The sequence below is a fragment of the Arachis hypogaea genome, chromosome 20 (genome assembly GCF_003086295.3).
Source record: "Arachis hypogaea cultivar Tifrunner chromosome 20, arahy.Tifrunner.gnm2.J5K5, whole genome shotgun sequence".
NCBI classification, from domain to species: domain Eukaryota; kingdom Viridiplantae; phylum Streptophyta; class Magnoliopsida; order Fabales; family Fabaceae; genus Arachis; species Arachis hypogaea.
This window is the reverse complement of record NC_092055.1, coordinates 11,592,506-11,612,947: the sequence shown is the minus strand read 5'-3', so window position 1 is coordinate 11,612,947 and position 20,442 is coordinate 11,592,506. Positions and strand designations below refer to the sequence as shown.

Here is a 20,442-nt window from a genome sequence, read left to right as displayed (position 1 = left end):
TATGGGAGATATTTATTTTGTAACTCAATAATAAAAATAGTGAATCAAATTTTGAATCGATCTAAATTAATATTATTTTTTAAATGACTATAATACCCCTATTATATAAAATGACTAAAATACTCTTATTATATATATTAATTTTGAGAATCATAAATTCTAGTCATTTTCTTCTCTGTCGTTATAGGGTTAAAATTTAAAGTTTTCAAAATTTATATATATATAGAATATTTTAGTTGTATTTTATAATAGGGATATTGTAGTAATTTTTTATAAAAAAATATTAATTTATACCGATTCAAAATTTAATTTATTAATTTTTTTGCTAAATTGATTTGTCCGATCTAATTTTAATAAAAATAATATAATTTAATTGATTTTATGTATTAAATTTTAATTTTTTAAAAACATGTTTAAAAAAAAAAACATTTTTGACATCTCTATCTAAGTGGCTCCTTTATCTAAAAGTTAGAAATTCGAATTTCATTCCTAATTTTAAATAATAATAATAATATGTCTTTCTTTTTTTATTTAAATTCAAAATTCTTATATATATCACATGCGGTTCCTTAACCTTTCAGTCCACTCAATCTTCCAATCTGAGTCTACCCAGCAAATAAAGACAAAAGAAATAGAAAAGTTTGATTTCATAATCTAATACAGTAGGTTTCTTTTCATTCTCAACATCTACAACAAAATTAATGAAGATGACTAGCAAAATCACATGTGTTGCTATAGCTTGATCCTACACGATTCGATTTTTATACTCATAATAATAATATACACAAACGTGTTATTTGACCAATATAATTAAATTTATTCTTATTATAACTATATTTCGTATTGATTTTATATTTATTTATTTTAATATTAAATTAAGTTAGCTTTTTTAATTTGATTGTATTTTTAACTTAGAAATAAACATTTTTCATGATATATTATCAAATTATAGCCCTTTAATTTGATTTTTAAAAATGTATTCCAATCTGATTGATTGCATTTTTAAGATCTAAGTATGGATAATCCAAAAATTGGAGAATTAGAGTTGAAGAAATCAGCAAGCAACAAGGAAGAGTTGAAGAATAATGAACGTTGTTCATCAACAGCTCTCATTAACACTCTTCCCGATCCAAGTGGCGGCAAGAGATGCTTCGTGGCCTCTATCTGCAGCCTTGGTTCAGATGGCAGTGCAAGCAGCATGCTCGGTGGCCGGCGCCGTCGCAACCGGCGGCATGAAAGAGGAGTGATTCTGCATAGTGATGATCGGAATAGATACTGCACAAATTATTATTGCAAGACAACAAGATCTCCAGTGTGGCGCAAGGGGCCCTCTCGGATATAAGGTCGTCACTCATCTGCACGGTGCATACTATAATATAATAATATAATATTTATAACATTATATATATATATATATTCTATGATTCACAGATACATACAGGATACAATACAACGCTAAATACGCACACAGATAAATTTTAAAATTTTATAAGATATATATTAAATTTATAAATTAAAATTTTTTTATTATAAATATAATTTTTAGTGTATTTATTTTGTTTTCATTAAATAAAAATATTTAAAATTTTTTATTAATAATATTTTAAAATTTTATTGATATTAAAATATAAATTAATTTTTTAATTATTTTAAATATCTTAATTTAATTAAATAAAGTATTTAAAATAATTTTTATTTTAATAAATAATAATATATATTATTTTTAAATTTATTTTAAAAATACATATCTAACATATGATAATATTTAAACATATCCACGTGTGTTTAGATGAATATTAATAGATGTCATATTTAAAATGTATTATATCTAAAATATGTTCGACACCACACCTCAATAAAATGTCCGTATAAATAGTATATGTCCTTGTATTCTAGAAATGAAATTTCATATTAATTATTTAATTATGTGCAGACTTTGTGTAATGCGTGTGGGATTGATTACATGAAGCAGGTTACGAGCAGAGGCAGTGAGATTGCTACAGTTCCAGATGAGGCAGAATTAGGATCAGATCATTCAAAATCACAAGGCTCTGCAGATGTTTAACACATCATTTTTCATCAACATATTGCATGTGTCATACGTCATAAAAGTTTGGACATATGAGCCTAGCTATATGATATTTATTTTTCAAAAGTTTCAGAAGACTTTTTATTAAATAATACCATTTATCGTTTGTTTTTTTAATGCTAATTTTTAATTTCAAAAAATTTTATAAGATAATACAATTTATTGCGATAAAATTTTTTGAAATTTTGCTGTTGATATACTTTTATTTTTAGTTGATAGCTTATAGAAAAGAGTGATTTCTGCTCCTAAAATTAGATTTTGAAGTTAAAGAATTGTCAAAATATATCATTATTAATTAAGCAAAACAATAAGTAAATACATACTTTTTTTTCTTGTTTTTATATTAATTTTATCATATTATTAAGAAATAGATACTATTAATATCGCTCCTAATTTTAATAAAGAATTATGCTATATAATCAGTAAAATTTATCATTTTTACACACTAACAAAGATATTTTTATACTAAATTTTAATTCCTAAACATTTTATCTTAAATCTTAATAATATAAAAATAAAATATTGACTCAAAGTATTGGCTAATATTGACAAAAATATTAACTCCCTAACATTTTTCTTTTAATAAAATCTTATTACATTGAGAATAAAACTTCTCTAAATAAAATGAAAATATCAATTTGGAGTTATTGGCTACCTAGTTATATCCAACGGCTACTTTATATTTCCAACGAATTCAAGATTATTATAGTTACAAGTTTAGCAAAAATGTAGTGTTTGGATTTAGATATTGTTACTGCACCTAAATATAGTGCAAAATCCATGTAACATACCATGAACAGAACACAAATGTTTCGTTCAATGGCTTCATTCCTTCTTTCACCTTTCTGTTATTGTTTCCTACATACCCCTTCTCTCTTTCTCTCTACACATAATTATACGTATACGTATACGTATGGGAAGGCACCAAACTACGGACTCACAAGCATTTGATTTTCACCTTTTCTCTTTCTCTAATAAGATGCCAAAATCAAAATCTAAATCCATCAAAGAAATGAGCAAGGCCTACAAATCCCTTGTATCCAAAAAGCACCACGACAAGAAAGAAGATGAGGTATAATAAATAATATAATCTAAGCCTTTATCAGGTTTTGGAATCATGTATTTATATGATTTATTGAGATAAATAATCTTGATTTTTGTTAATTATATATTTGCAGGGGATAACAGCACACCAAAGATTTGTGGAGAATGATGATAAAAAAAGAGTGGATGAAGATATTTGGAGTCCAAAATTTTTGTCAAGGGTAGCAAGCAGAAGATCCAAGACACCAACACCACAAACAAAGTCCCTCTTTAGAATTGGAAGCCGGCGTTGCACCACGCCAACGCCGACCTCCCTATCAAGAAGTTCTAGCCCCAACAAGAACATCAATGAAAACGATGATAATAATAATAACAATAATAATAGTAGTAGTAGTATTAAAAATAATGATAATAATGTGTTACCAGAAATTAGTTCAAATCCTCTAAAGAGGATCTTGAGCAGAAGAGGAACCACATCAGGTCCATTATTAAGGAGCAATAGCAAATTGGAAATATCAGGGCCAGAGTTGATATACCATGCAGGATCTCATCGTCATGGTGCATCTTCTATAATCAATGATATGGGAATGTGGATTCCTGGGGATTCTGAACATGTTCCTGAAGTGTCGGTGTCAAGCAATCTGAGCCGTAGATTGACAACACCTATCTTATTTTCACAGACAACAGTTAGAAGGAAACCACCAGAAGTTGAGAAGATCATAGAATGCTCACTTGAGGACTTGTGCTTTGGATGCACCAAAAAGATTAAAGTTACCAGAGATGTTATCAAACATCCCGGGTATGTTTTTCTTAATCTATCATGTCATGATCTTACACTAAGCATTTAATTTTAAGTTGTGTTATATGTACTTATTCGAATGAGATGTGCGATTCGCATAGAGACACAATGAGTATACAAAATATTTCTCTTCGATAATTAGAATAATATTACTTATTAACTAATTTTGCAACAGGGTAATGGTCCAAGAGATTGAGATTTTAAAGATTGAAGTGAAGCCAGGATGGAGAAAAGGAACAAAGATAAAATTTGAGGGAAAGGGTGATGAGAAACCTGGATACCTCCCTGCTGATATAGTGTTCATAATTGAAGAAAAGAAACACAATTTGTTTAGAAGAGAAGGCAATAATGACTTGGAAATATGTATTGAGATTCCTCTAGTAGATGCACTCACAGGGTGCTCTTTACCAATTCCTGTATTAGGAGGGGAGAAGTTGACTTTGTCATTTGAAAATACTGTTGTATACCCTGGATATGTGAAGGTTATTGAAGGTCAAGGCATGCCAACCATTAAAAACGATGGGAAAAGAGGTGACCTCCATGTCAAGTTTCTAGTTGACTTCCCCAAAGAATTGAGTGATGAACAACGCCAAGAAGCTTTTAGAATCTTAGAAAATTGTTGCTAATGATGACCATAGTTGTACATTTGTATATTTTGTATGCATATATGAATGCATTTGCTATCAGTTAAAGACACAAATTTTCTGGTAATGATAGATATACAATTCATGCACAATGTTGGCATTGGATTATTTCTCCATAGAAAATAGCTGATAATTACATATATTTGTGTATATAATACCTATAATCAATTAACCACTGTTTTATGAGTATCTTACTAGACTTCACTGTAAATTTCATTTTATTCTGCATTCAGCTCGTAAAATAAAAAAGTTGGTAAAATAAATAAAAAATCTAATTATTCTTGAATGAAAATGATAATTAATTTTTATTTTATTATTTTACAAATTTTCCTTATTTTAGAGAATCTTTTTCCTCCTACTTTATAAGTTCTTTATCTTTTTTGGGGAACAATTCCATCAGCCTATAGCTTATTAGCTTTGAGGAAGACAGAATAGACATCAAACCTTCAATATTTATGAAAGAAAAAAAAAGCTATAAAGAATATACATATACATTATATACACATTTTTTTTTCGTTAGTTTTATTTTCATTTGGACCAAAGAGAGAGAAAGTTCAGTCACCTATATGATATGCCGTACAATATTCCTATATTAAGTATTAACAAGTACTTATGATCAAAATCTAATATTCTACCACTATCTGTCATTATCCTGATTCTCACGGTTTTCATCGTGAGGAGTTTCAGCAAAAACTTGTCCTTGGTCTCTAACATCTCTGAACATTGAAAAAAACGAGTTGAGACCCTCAGATGAAGCACCCCCTAAGATCCATAATAACATAGAACTGAATGAATTCATGGAACCGGGGTTCGGACCGCCTTCTGCTTGTCGAATGTCAGCTTGCCCAGGAATCTGCACGGGGTTGGCTACGGTGTCTTGATTGTTTTCTGGTCGTCGTGGAGGCTCAGCAACTCCTGCACTGTTCTGAGGCGCCGATGGATCAAAGCCCGGCCTGAACCCTACCCCTGAATTTGAATCTGTGTTAGTTACTCCTTGGTTTCTTGTGTTCAATCTTGTGATGTGCAAGGTTGACGCAAGAATAGTAGATGAGGTAATGTGAAAGTCTTGTTGATGTGACCGTCGATTTTGCATGAATCTTTGCAATGCCGGTACCTAATAAACATAGTATGAGTTACACTTCAATTACGTAAATATGACAAACAATTAAATGTACAGAGAAATGTTTAAAACTTTTATTGAGATCTGAGAGTTATATTTCTTCTCCTAATAATAAAAAGAATTCTTCTGATCACTTGTAAATTACAGAACTCACTTGGCCCTTATTTCCTATCCCCTTCTTCAGGTCCTCATTTAGGATTAAACATGTCAATGATACCATTACCATGATAAGTGAAGAACCTAAGGAGGGTCCAATCTCCAATGCCTCAATGACACTGGGCCCTTTACTCAGGACTTGTAAAGTTGTAACACGCCAACATTTATCATTTCTTACCTCAAAACGATTCCAAAAGTACAAGATAAGATGTTGCATAAAAGCTGCTGTAGTAGATAGAGCCAAATATGAAAAACCTGGAATTTTTTTTAAAAAAAATTATTTCCAGATAATATTAATTAAATTGCACCGAGAAAAATAAAGCATTACAAACATTACCATATGAATAAGAGAAGAAATATATGTGAAAGACCAGAAAATACAGCAAAAAGAAGCGAGGGAAGAACTTCATTGAAATTGGCGTTCGGACACTGCATGTAAGATAGCAAAACCATATCAGAAGTCAGCCAAACACTTGCTTAATCACACGTATGTTTAAGAAAAATGCAACAGGCAGGACTATTCGTCATTTCAACAATTGAATAAGGACAATTGTCATAAGGATTCAATTAATTGATGAAAGTATGAAACTTCATATGAACACCAGTCAAAAGAATCTATAATTATGGCCAATATATTTATTAAACAAAAGTAGTAGCTCCTTATTACAATTCCCTATTTGGCCAAGAACATTCAGACTAAGCCTCAAAACGAAACAGTTATCCAATATAGTCAAAAGCAAAAATCAAAACAGTGATTGTCTAAACCCAAGACCATACGAGATAGATATACCTAATGAGAGTAAAGAGTTCGCACAACCAGACAAGAATCAAGACCATGAAGGCAAGCAGCTGGTCGTCATAAAACTCAAAGAGAAAGAACAGAATACCAATCATAATCTGAAGAAATAACCAAAAGAAAAAAAAGAAAACTATCAGCATGGCCAAGACTAAAATGAAATTGCACAACTGAGCATTCAGACAAATATTGTTTATCAGTTAAAACGAGTGCTTACAGGAACAAAAACCAGTGATTCAATTACATGTACAAAGATCAACTGAAATGTCGGAAGGCGATGCCGAGCATGGTGTTGAAGCTGCACTGCAAAGAGCCAAAGACTAGAAGATGTCAAAAGGGAGTCTCTTCCAATGTGCACAACACCATGAACTACTATGACATTAGATAGTGCCAAAGCTCAAATGAAGCTGTTCTTATGGTTAGCACACTTAATCCAGAAAACATAGTTGACAAAAAACCTTCTGAATAAACATCCCAATTGCAAGGTGATAGCAGTCTTGTACAATCCTGATTGCCTCACATTTTAGGTGAATTTAGAAAAGCAAGTATCAATGGGGGAAATGGCTGAATAACAAGATAGATGAATACATGCAGGTGTCACAAAACTAATTTTCCACAATGAAAATAAATAATGCCTACCTGTAAACTTCAGCATTCGAGTCTGTGTTTCTCTCAATGTAAATGATACAGACATTGTGGTAGTAAAAAATACAAACAAGGACATCATAAGCACACCGCATTTTGTTACTAGGTAGTCTGCATCGACAAAAATGATTTATAAGTTACAAGCCAACAGCAAACAGTAGTTAATTAATTATAAACTGAAAAAGGTAGAGGATTTCTAGATGTAGTCTTTGTTTTTTTTTTTTCGGGGGGGGGGGGGGGATGGGATTCCAGCCAATTGATGATGGTCTTTTGAAGAGACTGCACATTCTACTCTAGAAGATTTTTAAGACTTTTTTGCCCCAATACTCAAATAGAGAGCTAGGCTATTAATGGTAATCACTTATTGTCAAATCATTTAAAGTATAACAAATATTGGACCATTGAAATCTGAAATCTAGAGTTGAATATGAATTTCATGCCAAGTTCCTCTACAACCTACAGGATATCAGTAGGCAAATAGAAGATATCCATTAGTTAAAGTAGGGACTGCAAAATACAACATTTCTAAACAAGAGGTTCTCAACAAAGTAAATAGCAGAGTAAATCAACAAACCTCCAAACCTAGCTGGGCCTTCTGGAGGTTCTTGTGCATAGCTAAGGTTATAGAATTCTTTTGTTTGGTAGTTATACAGATAACCTGTGGTTAAGTTCCAAAAATATTCAAGAAATAATTAAATGCTTATGGTTCAAGAAAAAATGTGGGTGACAGATACTTGAGGTTAATGGAAATTTTGTCAATTAGTTTATCCAGAGAGCAGACAGTTTACCTTGGCCAGGAGAACTTAATAAACTGTTGATTAAAATTGTATCATATCCAACAAATCTGTTTATGAGTAGTTGCTGCCACCTAGTAATGAGAAAGAAATTCAATATAAAATATAAAAATAAGATCAAGTCTGAGCAGCATATATAAATAACACTGTATCTCATCATGATGCTGGGAAAAAATTTCCTATTAGCAGTAAGGTTTACAACTCTCAGTAGTAAAACCACATGAAAGTAAGGAGTTAAGAATGAAAATAATGTATCCTTTCTTGACCCAACCCAACCCTGATAGCCATGTTAATGTCTTTACCTATTTCCAAAGCATGAGTGCCAAGCTGATATGCTAACATTGACAGTTCGTACATTATGACGGAACTTTGCACTTTCAGGTAACAAGAAATAACCCTGAAGAACAGAATAACATCACATGACAAACAATAATGATGTGCAGTCTATATGTAGCTTCAACAAACTACAGAACCCACCCATAGATATCAAAACCATGTACTCTCTAGCAGAAAGTTCATAGTAAAACTCAACGTTAAGAACAATTATAATATACCTTTTCCGTAGTGTACAAATATGTAGGTTCAGATTTGCTCGCCTTTGTAAGCCATTGCACTGAAATTGAAAACATAACATACTGAAAAAAGAAAATAACATGACGGAATGTGACTGAAAAGAACAGAAAGGGAGAAAATCATAAATTCAGTAATTTAGGACATCTCCTAATGCAAAGGCTCGAAGATTCAATATCTAATTCATATTACACCTGTTATGTATTTAATCCAATAACAGTAAAGTTTGGAAAAATCTTGTGTTTTTTTTGTAAGTCTTGCTAATGCAACTAGAGTTTGGAATGAACCCATCTGTATCATATGCACAAAGCAACCATTAATAACATGTAAATTTGACCAAGTGAGGAAAATTATAAGCATGAAAGCTATCTGCATCTAGGTTAACCTGTTGGATTTGTTTTTGTTAAATTATTTAAATAACATTTAACCATTTCTCTACCTTTTTTGAGAATAAAAACATTCATTGAAAACCCCTTTTTTTTTTTTTTGCGCGGTGTGGGGAGGAGACGTCTACACACATAGAAAACTCGCAAATCACATGATTTTTGGAGAACGAAAATGTAAACCCTAACAATACGGGACGTGGATTCCCTAATATGTGTTTGAAACTGCCTTTTTCTCTGCATTTTAGTCTCAAATAAAGTGTAAAAAACTGTAATTACCTGCATTACTGTTAAACTTCTCCAAATGAAGGATATGCATCCATTTGGGAATATCAAGATTTAGGCGTATACCAGCAATATCCTGCACTTGAGAATTTGAAGTTAAGCAGAGATTTGAATGAAGTCTATCATTTTCTCTATATGAAAAATCATGGCTAGGAATACTTCAGCTTACCCACAGCTTCTGGAAATTTCTAATTATCTGCACTGTGTGTCTCCAAATAAAGGAGATCCGCCTGTACCACTTTCTGCCAAAATGTGTAATAGCGGCTTTTAGGGTCTCTTTGGCTGACAAAGTAAAACTATTTCTATGCTCCTCTTTATCATTTTTTATGACAGTTTCTTCAATCACTGGCCTAGAATTTTGGCTACTTGTAGAGGTTTCAGCTTGATGAGTATCTGTCTTCCAAAACCTAAACACCAATTTTCCCCTCCTAGCACCTGAACCAATCCAATTCCACCAAAACTTTGAAGCCAAAAATGTCAGTTCATCTCCATTGACATTAGCAACCTCTATTTTATCTTTTGCAACATCCATTCCAGCAGAATCTATTTTGCTTGATTCAGAATCAACATGCGACCAAAAGCCAGCACTGGTTATCTACAATGATTATTTAAAAGTGTGTCATACATGCAGCAAGATAGCAAAAAGAACATAGATTATATCACAAATATTGTTATGAAAAATTAGCTATACAAAGAAAGTTAGCACTACAAATATTGTTATGAAAAGTTAGCACCTGTCCCAAAAGCTTATGTTGATAAATAGTTCTATATCTATAAAAAATTAGCTAAACCTTAAAGTAGGCAATTGGAGCTATACAAAGAAAGTGGGAATTAAATACAAGAAAAAGAAGAGTTTTTGATAAATAAAAATCTTTAGGAGATAACTAAAGTAAGATGTGAGACATTATCAATTTCACAAAGTTTGGTTCGTAGAGAAAAACTGCTAAAAGTAGATATTTGAATATGTATTATGAGAATTGGAAAAAATATATGTACCTTAATCAGAATTAGTTGGGCTTCTGTTGTGTCGACTCCAGATAGCTCACTTGAACAACCGGGCTTCACAAAGAGGAAGAAGTATATACTTATAAGAAACCATAAATAAATAATTTAAAAAAAAATGAATTTGATCTAACACAAGCAATTAACTATGGAGGATAAAAAAAAGAAAAAACTCGAACCACCTTGATTCTTGGGTAACCGAACACTAAAACCCCGGGCATATATGGCTTTATGACCTCAATGGTTAAATGTCAAGAATAATAATGCAATGTAATTTGGACATGTAAAATGTAGGAAGACAAATGCAACCCCAAGAATGAATAGCTCAATGCTGAAGAAATCTCATGAATAATGACGAAAATGAGACAAGAAGCAAGTTTAGAGAAGTAAGAGAAAGACAGAAATATAAGAGTCAAATGATACTAGAGGTTTGAAATGGTATTCAACACAAGTGATTGCTTGGCACTTCGCTAATCCAACTCTCGGTGTAAGAAACATCATACCAAATTTTCTCAGTGCTATTGTCCATTATAAGTATTTAATCGTAGTTCCAATATTGAGTTTTAAGGGGGATTCTATAATGAACTTATTATTACACCAATCACCACTTTGTGCTTGTTTTAAATTATGCATGCTTCAAAGGTGGTTTCGCAAAATTGAGCTCAATAGTGGCTTGACAGATTTGGCAAGTTTTGACTTAAAATAGATTGCCAATGCACCGAGGAAAATTAATTCTACACAAAATAAATGCTACCAAGTCACCCTCCTCTGATTCTGGCTGTTCTCATCTCACTCCCACACTTACTCAAAACATGGGATGGGCTGGGAACAAGAAGCTGCGCTTGATTTCCCCAGCCACAGTCACATTTTGTATTAGACATTGGATTATATCCATGTAAAAGTGAAAATATGCCCCTTCAGCTCCTACTTTTCTATTGTTACCGATATTATACAGGTTCTCTCAAGCATAGGTATAACGTAACAAACCAACAAGCAACGGAGCACCACAGGCTTTGCTGGGAATTCAGTTATGACTAGAAATTGCACACAAATTCAGATATACATTTATGTTTAGAGAGATTTAAAATTCTACCCACTGAACTGTAGCATTTAGAGTCATGATCATCTAGCAGATAAGCATAGTTCATTACTCTAACACAGATTTTCTTGTTTCACTTCCGAGATTCTATCATTTAATTTGATGCATATTCAAACAGACATTGAAAATCCATCAGAAATCAACTGAGTTTCAGGCATAACAGAAAAATCTAAATCGGAACAAAACATCAAATTCTAACAAGCCCTAACGATAAAGTTAAAAGTGGAAGAAGGAAAAGAAAAGATATAGACCTGCTGAACGTAATTGGCGTGCATAACAACGAGAATACAGAACAAGGTGATGGCAATAACAAGATACATATACTCTAAAGCAACTCTGAGTTTTGGGGTCAACATCTGCGAAAACCTCTCCTGCACGCGTATGAAGGTCTGCTCTGGATCCATCTCTTGCAATGAAAAACAAGAAGATTTTCCCGAGAAAAAGTGATGGAAAAATCCAAGTTTCCGAAGTTCTGAAGATTGGTTTCGCTTTATTTATACGATCATCACGTTTTCAACGAGGAGTGCGATTACAGTTAATTAATTTACAAACACAAGCAAAATAAATACTTTTTCAAATTAATTAATTAATTAATTAACATTTTTTCTTTCTCTTTTTCCCTTATCAGTTATGTACTGCCACTCTGCTGTCCCGGCACTAATTAGTTAATTATTTAAGTACAATTAATTAATTTTAATTAAGTATGTTTTATCCTCTGAAAATTAGAATTATTAAAAAATTAAACCGGTCGATTACTTTATAAATTTTGATTAAATTTAATTCTGGTATTTTATAATTATTCTTGTTCATTTGTCAATTATCAATTATATATGTAAAATCATCAAATACCAAATAAGTAAGGATGTGTTTAGACGGCTAAAAAGTTAAACTTATTTTAGTAATTTTTATTTATATAATATTTTTTGAATAATCAGTTACGTGACAATTAATTTATATTTAAATAGTTTAGTTGAAATGTAATTTTAAAATAGCCTATTATAATTTATATTTAAAACTTATGAAAAAAATTATTTTAAGTAATATAATTAAAAAAGAATATAAAATAATTATTTAATATTTGATAGTTGAAAGCAAATTGACAAAACCATTATAATTTCAAAATAATAAACTTTTGTTTATAATTATAAGTTTTAAAATATTATTTTTGCATATGAATATTTCGATTATAGACTTTTTTACCTTTTTTCCAAACAGTTTTTTCTAGATACTACTTTTTTGTTTTTTTTTTCAAAAATGTTATTTAGAGTGTTCCCAAAATACTGAAATAGTTAATATTCAATTTAATCTATGAAATTTGAGGTCGAACTTAAATGGATTCGTAAAAAGATAATTAATTCAACTTAGACTCCAAAATTTACAATAATAATTTATCTACTAGACTTCTTATAAACTTGATTTGTTCTCCAACATCCTCATAAAGATGACAACAACAAATTTAATTTGAAAAATTTAGGACTTCTCAAAAGTTCTAATAAATCTCAATTACATAGAATTTGAAAAATCTAAATTACAACAAGTTAATGTATCAAATCAACACATCGTTAACAAAATCAATTCAAAAATTAATGCAAATTACAATTATAAATTTCGAAGTCCAATTTAAATCAATTCAAATTTTAAGTCAAATTAAATTCAACCTCAAATTTTAAGGACCAAATAAAATATTAACTCCCCCGAACATACTCCAAGGCTCAAATATGAGTAGAATGTTTTATAAAATCATAAGTCCATTTCTAACGTTAAATGCTGATTTATATAATTTGAGGAGTTAATTTTTTTTGGTTATAAAAATGTACTAAATAATATTTCGAGGAAGACTCTAAGTAATAGTCACAACTTAAGAGTAAATTATTAAGAATCCTGTGGTTTTGACCAGATGTAATTTAGAAAAGAGATTTTCAGCCATTTATTTATTGTATTTTCAAGTACAGTGATATTATAGATTCAAGATACAGATAAGGACATAATACTAGCATTGCACAAAACTGAATAATATTATCACATATACTTTTGAAGAAAGTTCGGTACATAAAGCTGAGACAAAAGTCACCCCTCCAAACCACTGAAATAAACACAACCAAAATTTCATAATACAGATACAAGTAAATGAATAAATAATTAAATACATAAGAACACAAGAAAATTTTGAAAAAGAAAGAGAAGAAAACAGTGTCTCCAAAAGAAAAACTGAAGAAGGCACTGGAAAAACGAGCAACGGCAGCCTGCAAGAAGTAAAAACCATCAAAGGTAAGCATAAAATTGTTGGCACTATAAAAGAAAACAAGAGGCATAATTTAAAAAGGTTACAAGCATTGATCAAAAGAACGCTTTTGCAAGAAGATCACAGGGGTAAAAGATTTGTTTAGTGTTTACCAGGGCAATGAATATAACAGTTTAAAGAGAACCATTTGGTACTACCGTATTAGTAACATTTCTGAAAAGGCAAACATACCTGGCAAAGGCAATGATCTTTGGCCAGCACCATAGCCACACAGCTCCAATTTCATTTCATAACAAGCCATTTCAATTTCGTTGTAAACATACTTGGTACATAACGGGGAAAAAACCAAACAAAAATGTTTAAATTTTCTGTGTCTGTACTATATCAACTTCTTGGGGCAAATGCAGATAATGCGTTCGCATGTGCAGGTGAGAGATTGCTCAGAATGGGCTGCATTTGTTGCCCATATAATGAAAGTAGATGAGAGAACGTTCTGCCCACTAGGGTTTTAACTTCAGATGTCTCATCAGGGGATGCCACCACTTGAGCTGAGAGATTAACTAGCTCAGGGACTAGGGAGAGGATCTGCATTTCAATTAAAATGGATAAACAGAGTTTGGTATTAGTGTATATTATCCATTGAAGAAAACAAAAGACGGGACCCGGGGGGGGGGGGGGGGGGGATTACCTGAGGATTGGATGAGAATACAAGAGTGGAGACACAACTATAGACAGCCATAGACTCTTCACGGTCTTCCTTTAAAGGAAGAACTCTCAAGAAAACAGGAAGAACCTGTAAAAAAGCATTCACAGAATTATTAAACTGAAAAAATAAAGGGTAGAGATGCAATTTACACGTTAAAATATTTGATTGCAGAAAAGAAAACCAAGTTGCATAATGACATAATAGAGCAAGAACTTACCTGATTCAGTGGAACAGATTCAGGGTGTACCATAATCATCCTTGCCACAGCACCAGCTGCATTATCCCTCACTGCATCATCAGGCTCGGACTCCCCAAACAAGGGATGAAGTCCACGTAATATATTGTCATAGTATCTGGTATTCGATTAAGGAAAACACTGAATCAAGGTAAAAATAAAATGCAAGGTATACGTGGACATGATTTAACCTCTAAAGAAGCATATATTGACTGGCATATATAATCATGTACAGTTATCACATAGGTAGCATGCGAAAGGATACCTTAAAGCCAAGTCGTCACCATTTTTGCACAATTCTCCAACACAAAATGCAGCATTCCTTCTATTCGTTGCGTCAGATGATGCTAGTTCTTTGAGTACCAATGGCATCACTCTCTGAGAAAAATGCATCACATTTTACATATCAATGATAACATAGTCAATGGAATCGCATAACTGCAAAAAATAAAAATTAAAGAGAACAAAAAATACATCAACGTAGGCCGCAATTGGAGAACCCATGTTCTGAGCAACTTCAGCAAGGCAGGCAACAACCATGGTCCTATCTTGAGGGGGACGGGAAGCTTTCTGCATTTCAAAGTGAGGATGTAAGTTTTGTGATTTGTTCCTAATTGTGAGACTTATGGGGCACCGACTTACTGCAAATTTCATTAAAGGTTCAAATAGCTGTGCAAAGATGGGAGCAAATTGAGCACCCATAGACTTTGCAAATGCAGGGAGAAGATCAGATACAGCATCCATAAGCACTTCGTCATGTGAAGCATCATCATCATCAATTTCACTGTCTGACTCTATCTGCTGACAAGCAGATTCCTCTCGAAGCAACAATGAAGTTGCTTCAACAAGCTGGGGCAAGTCTGGTGTTGGAGAAAATCTATCGTTAGCATGATCTCAGAAAGATGAGTTCAAATGATAGATCATGTAAATTTATGCTTACAAGGCTCAAGAGCTGCGAAACCAAAATCTCTTATGATGTCGGCCACACTAGTGCATGCTTGAGCAACCACTTCCTTGTCATCATCTTCAACCATAGTTTTGATGTAAATATTCATCACAGTATCTGTAGAATGTATCAGACTGATTAATCTATACAGAGTAAATGAACTGGATTATCATCATGAACCCATACAACATCAAAAAGATTTACTATTCCAGTGGAGGTTCTTACCAAGAAGTTTTTTTGCTTTTGCAGCACCATCCTGAAAAGTAAGCATCTATCAATTTTGGTGGCAGTAAAAGAAAGGCATCAATCTAGAGAACAACTATTTAAAAAAAAGAGAGAAGCTACAATTCTTCATCTGTTCATCAAGTAGTATCCAATCTCCACCATTAATCATGATAAGCAAATTAAATGTTGAGTAATCAAAATGGAGACACTAATTGCCAGTTACAGACTTACAGTTATAAACCCGAATCCAATATCAAATTACAGGGAAGGTACAAAAGATACGACTGGCAAAAAATGACTAAACGAATAAAAGTGGATAAAGGAAAATAGCACTGATCAGACTTACATTTTGGCTTTGGAAGATAGCATGAGCTGCAGTTAAAATATCTGCAGTTTAAAAAAAAAAAAAAACGAAGTGCATGCACCTTAATCAGAATTCATTGATGAGATATATCAATGCAGTACTTGCGAGCACAATTAAAGCTTGAGAATTCATGTAAAATATGACCTTAAAACTAGCAAGCGAAATATATTATTAGTGCATTACATTTCCACTTCATCCTCATTGTATTGGAATGTCTGTATGACTAAATTGATAGATTTAATCATCATGGGAGATTTGGGCACATTAATTGGTACCTTTTAGAATAGTAATATAATATTATACACAGTAAAATGCATCTTGGGTGTCATCTACCAGAAAAATAACTCAAGGAAAGTACTAGAATCCTACCATGCATTAAATAAAAAAGACAAGCAGCAAACAGAAGAATAGGTATAGCAAACGATTTGAAAACAGATCATTATGATTAGTTTCCACTTACGTTTTAAAGCAATGATTGCCTGTAGTCTAACATCTTCATGGAAATAACTAGAGTGTTTGTCCAAGATTCTTAGCGTCTCCTCCAAATATCTTAAAATGATTTAAGAATTCAAAAAATTTAACCATCAATGCTGATTTTCCCCTTTTTTTTTCCCTCCTTTATTTGTAAACTGAGTAACCAAAACATAATTCAGAAATTCAGTCAAAGGATACGGAGCATAAGAAATCTTTGTGTGCTGCGCAAACAGGCCAAGGGCTTGGGTTGCAGCTGCCTTTTCATCCAACACTCCAGTTCTAATACTAATATTTCGAACTCTTGGTTCATCATGAGCTTCATCATCCGAAGAAACTTCTCCAAATCCATTAGCAATTTCATCGTCGCACTCGTCAATATCCACCGCAGAGCCATCATCAAGATTGCAGGAAGAAAATGCAAGAGGCACAACATGAGGAAGATACTGTTTACCAATAAAAAGTTTCACTTATGTAAGAGTGAGTATGACATTGTAATGATATAATGCTAATCCATACAAACCTGTGCAAAACTATCTTCCAAGATCTCAGCAACATTGCTGAAGAATCCATGCGTGTACTCCCGAAGTTCACTAAACTCAAGCCCAAATCCCTAAAAATAACGAGAAAATAAATCCAGGGGGGAGGGGAAAAGCACAGTCAGCAACAGAGTTAAGTGCAAAGGCACTTACTGAAATTGCAGCTTCTATGTAGGGAGGTAATATTGGTTCCATTCTCATTCTGCCAACGGACATCGCAACAATTCCGACTAATTCTGTTGCTCTTGCACGGCAACGGAGATCCTCGTCATTAGTTAACACCATGAAATTTTTCATCAGCTCTAAAACCCTTTCAGCATAAGGAAAGAAAGCCTGCTCTGCAGCAGAAGCAATAGAACCAATGGCAGACTGCAACAACACCACATGAAAATAATGAGTTTTAATAAAACCAAGAAAGCTATAGCAATTCATTATGATCCTGAAAACCTTTACAGGATGCTGAAGTGCTGAACGTTCCCCTTACCATGCATGTTTCTTGCAAATTACGGGAACTGTTTTGGAGAGCTGCCAATAATCTTCCCATCAAAGGATCTAGGAAAGGAAGGATTTCCTCACCCATGTTCTCGCAAAATGCAGCCAAAGCATAGTATGACTTTTCCTGCATAAATTTACAGATAATGCTAAAAAAATTGCAGTTGACTTGAATCTTTTAAGTGGTAGCAGATAATCTATTGATAAACCATTCCTTTCCCCAGTGCATACCTTTACTTCATCAGATGCATCCTCAAGAGAATTTAAAATACATGGAAGAACACTCTCATAATGAGATACAATTTCAGGCTGTAAGTGCTCAGCAAATTGACCCAAAGCAAATGAAGCTGCCCCTCTGACCATTTGTTCCGGATCCCTCAGAGCTCCCAAAACAATATGGAGAACAGGTTCGAGCTTACTTTTCATGAGCTCCGAACAACCTTCTGAAATCACACCTAATGCAGTTACAGATGCTTCTCGAAACTTTGGGTTTGCATTCTGACTGCTTACAGAAGAAAATTCAAAAACTGGTGGATAAACATGCTTTGGAATGTTTAAAGCCATTGTATCAATAACTTCTGCAGCAGCTCTATCTGGTGCAAGATCATCATCATCACTTTCATCTGTTGATTCAGCAAGCAAAGGGCATAAAACTTGCAGGATAGGGATGACCAATTTATGCTTTTTCAAAGTGTTCGACTTGTACTTTGCCAGCCATGAAATAATCTGAATTGCCTGTTAGACATAGCAAGTTACAGTATGTGAGCAACATAGCTACAATAACAGGAGTACAAAAAACTTTAGAAATATACTTCATGATTCAGACCCACCTGATGACGTGTATTAGACTCCAAACTTTGACTCGAACAAACCTCAAGGGAGAACTGCACTATGGATTTGACTGAATCTCCAAGAAGTGGTGCAGGAGATTCTATCAGCTCATCAAAAATTTCGAAAGCAATTATAGCAACATCTTCTTCTCCTGAAGCTAGGCATTGACGTGCTACATTCAAGATACTTGGAATGAATTCCCGAAATTTGATCTGCACACATATAGAAAAGAAATCAGAAAAAAACTAGGAGTGAGAATACACAATTTCAGGGAGTTGATTGCATCAAATTAAGTTTTCACTTATATGCCACTCAAATTTACGAGTTACAAACTCATTACTTACAAACCAATATGGAATTGGAAATCCTATTCTTCATTCTAACAAAACGCACAAACCCTTCAACCCTATAATCAAAATATATATTTTCCTTGTTTTTAAAAGATTAAATTACATAAACAGCAGTGACTCACCACTTCATCTCCATCGTGAGTGAATTCCAGAAAAGAACCCACCGCCCTAACAAAACAGACATAGCTCTCTCCATAAGCAACAACAGATACTATAATCAGTGTTTGAACAGATACAACACAAGGAATGAACATTAGCTTACTTGAGGGCAGCAACTCTAACGCGGTTGCTAGTCTCATCCTGCAGGCACTTGAGTAGAAGAGCTTGAAGAGCAGCAAAATGTGGCCGGAAAGCGTTCCCAACTGTTTCAGTCAATGAGCTGAAGAGAATTAACGCCACCTTAGAATCCCAAGATCAATAGCACTCGGTTAGATGTCGAGTCCATCAAATAGGAATGCATGTGATGTAACAAAAGTAACATAAAATCTTACTTCGCGGTGGTCTTCCTGTGCACTCTGACTACACTGGAACAGAAATGGCAACAAATCCGGCCATTCCCCGGACGGAACGGCATACTTGGCAACAATGCTCACTACATTAGCACTCGCTTTCCTTACGGGAGGGCTGCACATTACTATGATCATATTCAATAACTAACTAACTAACAAAAAACGGTTACAACTGCATAACGGTTATCAATAACAGAATTGAACAGAAGAGTAACAAATATGCCTGTGCTCCATGGTGATGCTGTCGATGAGGGACTGCTTGACGAGCTGCTTGAGCTGAGGAGAGAGCTTGGCCCAGTGGCCGGTGATCTTCTTGCGGAGGAGGACGGCGGCGAGCTGGCGGACGTTGGGGGTCTTGGCGGTACGGAGGTGGTGAATGAGGGCGGGGACCACCTGGGGGTCCTTAGCGAGGCGCTTGATTTGGTCCTCTGCTTGACGGCGGGCGTCGTTGTCGGGCATGAGGAATTGAATCAGCAAGAGCTCCAGCGACTGCGCCATCTCTCTTTGGTTCTGAGAATTGAGAGATGGAGAGAATGGGAGGCTCTGAGGGTCAAGGGTGTGCGGTGCTGTGATTGAGGGTTTTGCTTTGTGTTCAAGGGACTAAGGGAGGTAAAGAGGTTTTATTTTTTATTATATTCATATATTTGGGTTGACAGGGTTTTTGGTTTTCGGTGAATTATTGTTGACTCACTTCAGATTTTGGGTTTTGGAAGAATATGCTTTGGAGTTCAAATGTTTACTGTGTTTTGTTTGAACTTTGTCTCACCGAACCCCTCTCTTTTGTTTAGAACTTGTCATTTTATGGAGTTAAACACCAAATGGATTTTGAGATTCGCGTCGTGCACTAAAATTGTCCCTAAAATTTTAATTGCACTAATTATGTTCTTGAGATTAGCAAAAATATACCACGCTAGTCCCTAACCAATTTTTTATTAATGGCGTGATGACAGAGTTAAGTCTCATTTTGGTTCCTGAGATTGGCGAGTTGCACTAACTTAGTCCTCCAGATCCCGATTGCACTAAATTAGTCTCCCAGATTCGAAAAAATACACCACGTTAGTCCTTAGCCCATTTTCCGTCACTGGAGGACTGACACCGTTAGTGAC

The 20,442-nt window shown here is 33.6% G+C and overlaps 3 protein-coding genes across 4 annotated transcripts; 1 reads left to right on the top strand and 2 right to left on the bottom strand.

The window, feature by feature from the left end:
- The first annotated feature begins 2,877 nt into the window (after positions 1 to 2,877).
- LOC112784050 (uncharacterized) lies at positions 2,878 to 4,632 on the top strand. The gene is made up of 3 exons (XM_025827145.3): positions 2,878 to 3,161; positions 3,268 to 3,932; positions 4,108 to 4,632. Exons 1-3 carry the CDS (start codon positions 3,003 to 3,005, stop codon positions 4,556 to 4,558), a joined length of 1,275 nt encoding a protein of 424 aa, XP_025682930.1. The 5' UTR covers positions 2,878 to 3,002; the 3' UTR covers positions 4,559 to 4,632.
- Positions 4,633 to 5,010: 378 nt separating this feature from the next.
- LOC112783275 (membralin-like protein At1g60995) lies at positions 5,011 to 12,030 on the bottom strand. Of its 2 annotated transcripts, none has more exons than XM_072230375.1 (14): positions 11,678 to 12,030; positions 10,322 to 10,384; positions 9,495 to 9,920; positions 9,320 to 9,401; positions 8,642 to 8,700; positions 8,390 to 8,484; positions 8,082 to 8,161; positions 7,868 to 7,951; positions 7,288 to 7,404; positions 6,866 to 6,951; positions 6,643 to 6,749; positions 6,190 to 6,281; positions 5,851 to 6,107; positions 5,011 to 5,690 (listed from the first exon to the last, which is right to left on the bottom strand). In XM_072230375.1, the coding sequence occupies exons 1-14, from the start codon at positions 11,828 to 11,830 to the stop codon at positions 5,214 to 5,216; spliced, it is 2,178 nt and encodes a 725-aa protein (XP_072086476.1). In that variant the 5' UTR covers positions 11,831 to 12,030; the 3' UTR covers positions 5,011 to 5,213. The 2 variants fall into 2 exon arrangements, with proteins under 2 accessions (XP_072086476.1, XP_025681938.1); XM_025826153.3 differs by having other exon boundaries at positions 6,031 to 6,107.
- Positions 12,031 to 13,422: 1,392 nt separating this feature from the next.
- On the bottom strand, positions 13,423 to 20,110 carry LOC112782726 (uncharacterized). The gene is made up of 21 exons (XM_025825274.3): positions 19,560 to 20,110; positions 19,319 to 19,451; positions 19,090 to 19,226; positions 18,950 to 18,995; positions 18,477 to 18,689; positions 17,878 to 18,381; positions 17,639 to 17,773; positions 17,308 to 17,523; positions 17,139 to 17,228; positions 16,817 to 17,061; positions 16,605 to 16,693; positions 16,127 to 16,167; positions 15,781 to 15,811; positions 15,550 to 15,672; positions 15,252 to 15,469; positions 15,084 to 15,179; positions 14,875 to 14,987; positions 14,592 to 14,727; positions 14,357 to 14,461; positions 13,900 to 14,253; positions 13,423 to 13,669 (listed from the first exon to the last, which is right to left on the bottom strand). Exons 1-20 carry the CDS (start codon positions 19,832 to 19,834, stop codon positions 14,053 to 14,055), a joined length of 3,147 nt encoding a protein of 1,048 aa, XP_025681059.1. The 5' UTR covers positions 19,835 to 20,110; the 3' UTR covers positions 13,423 to 13,669; positions 13,900 to 14,052.
- Positions 20,111 to 20,442: the final 332 nt, after the last annotated feature.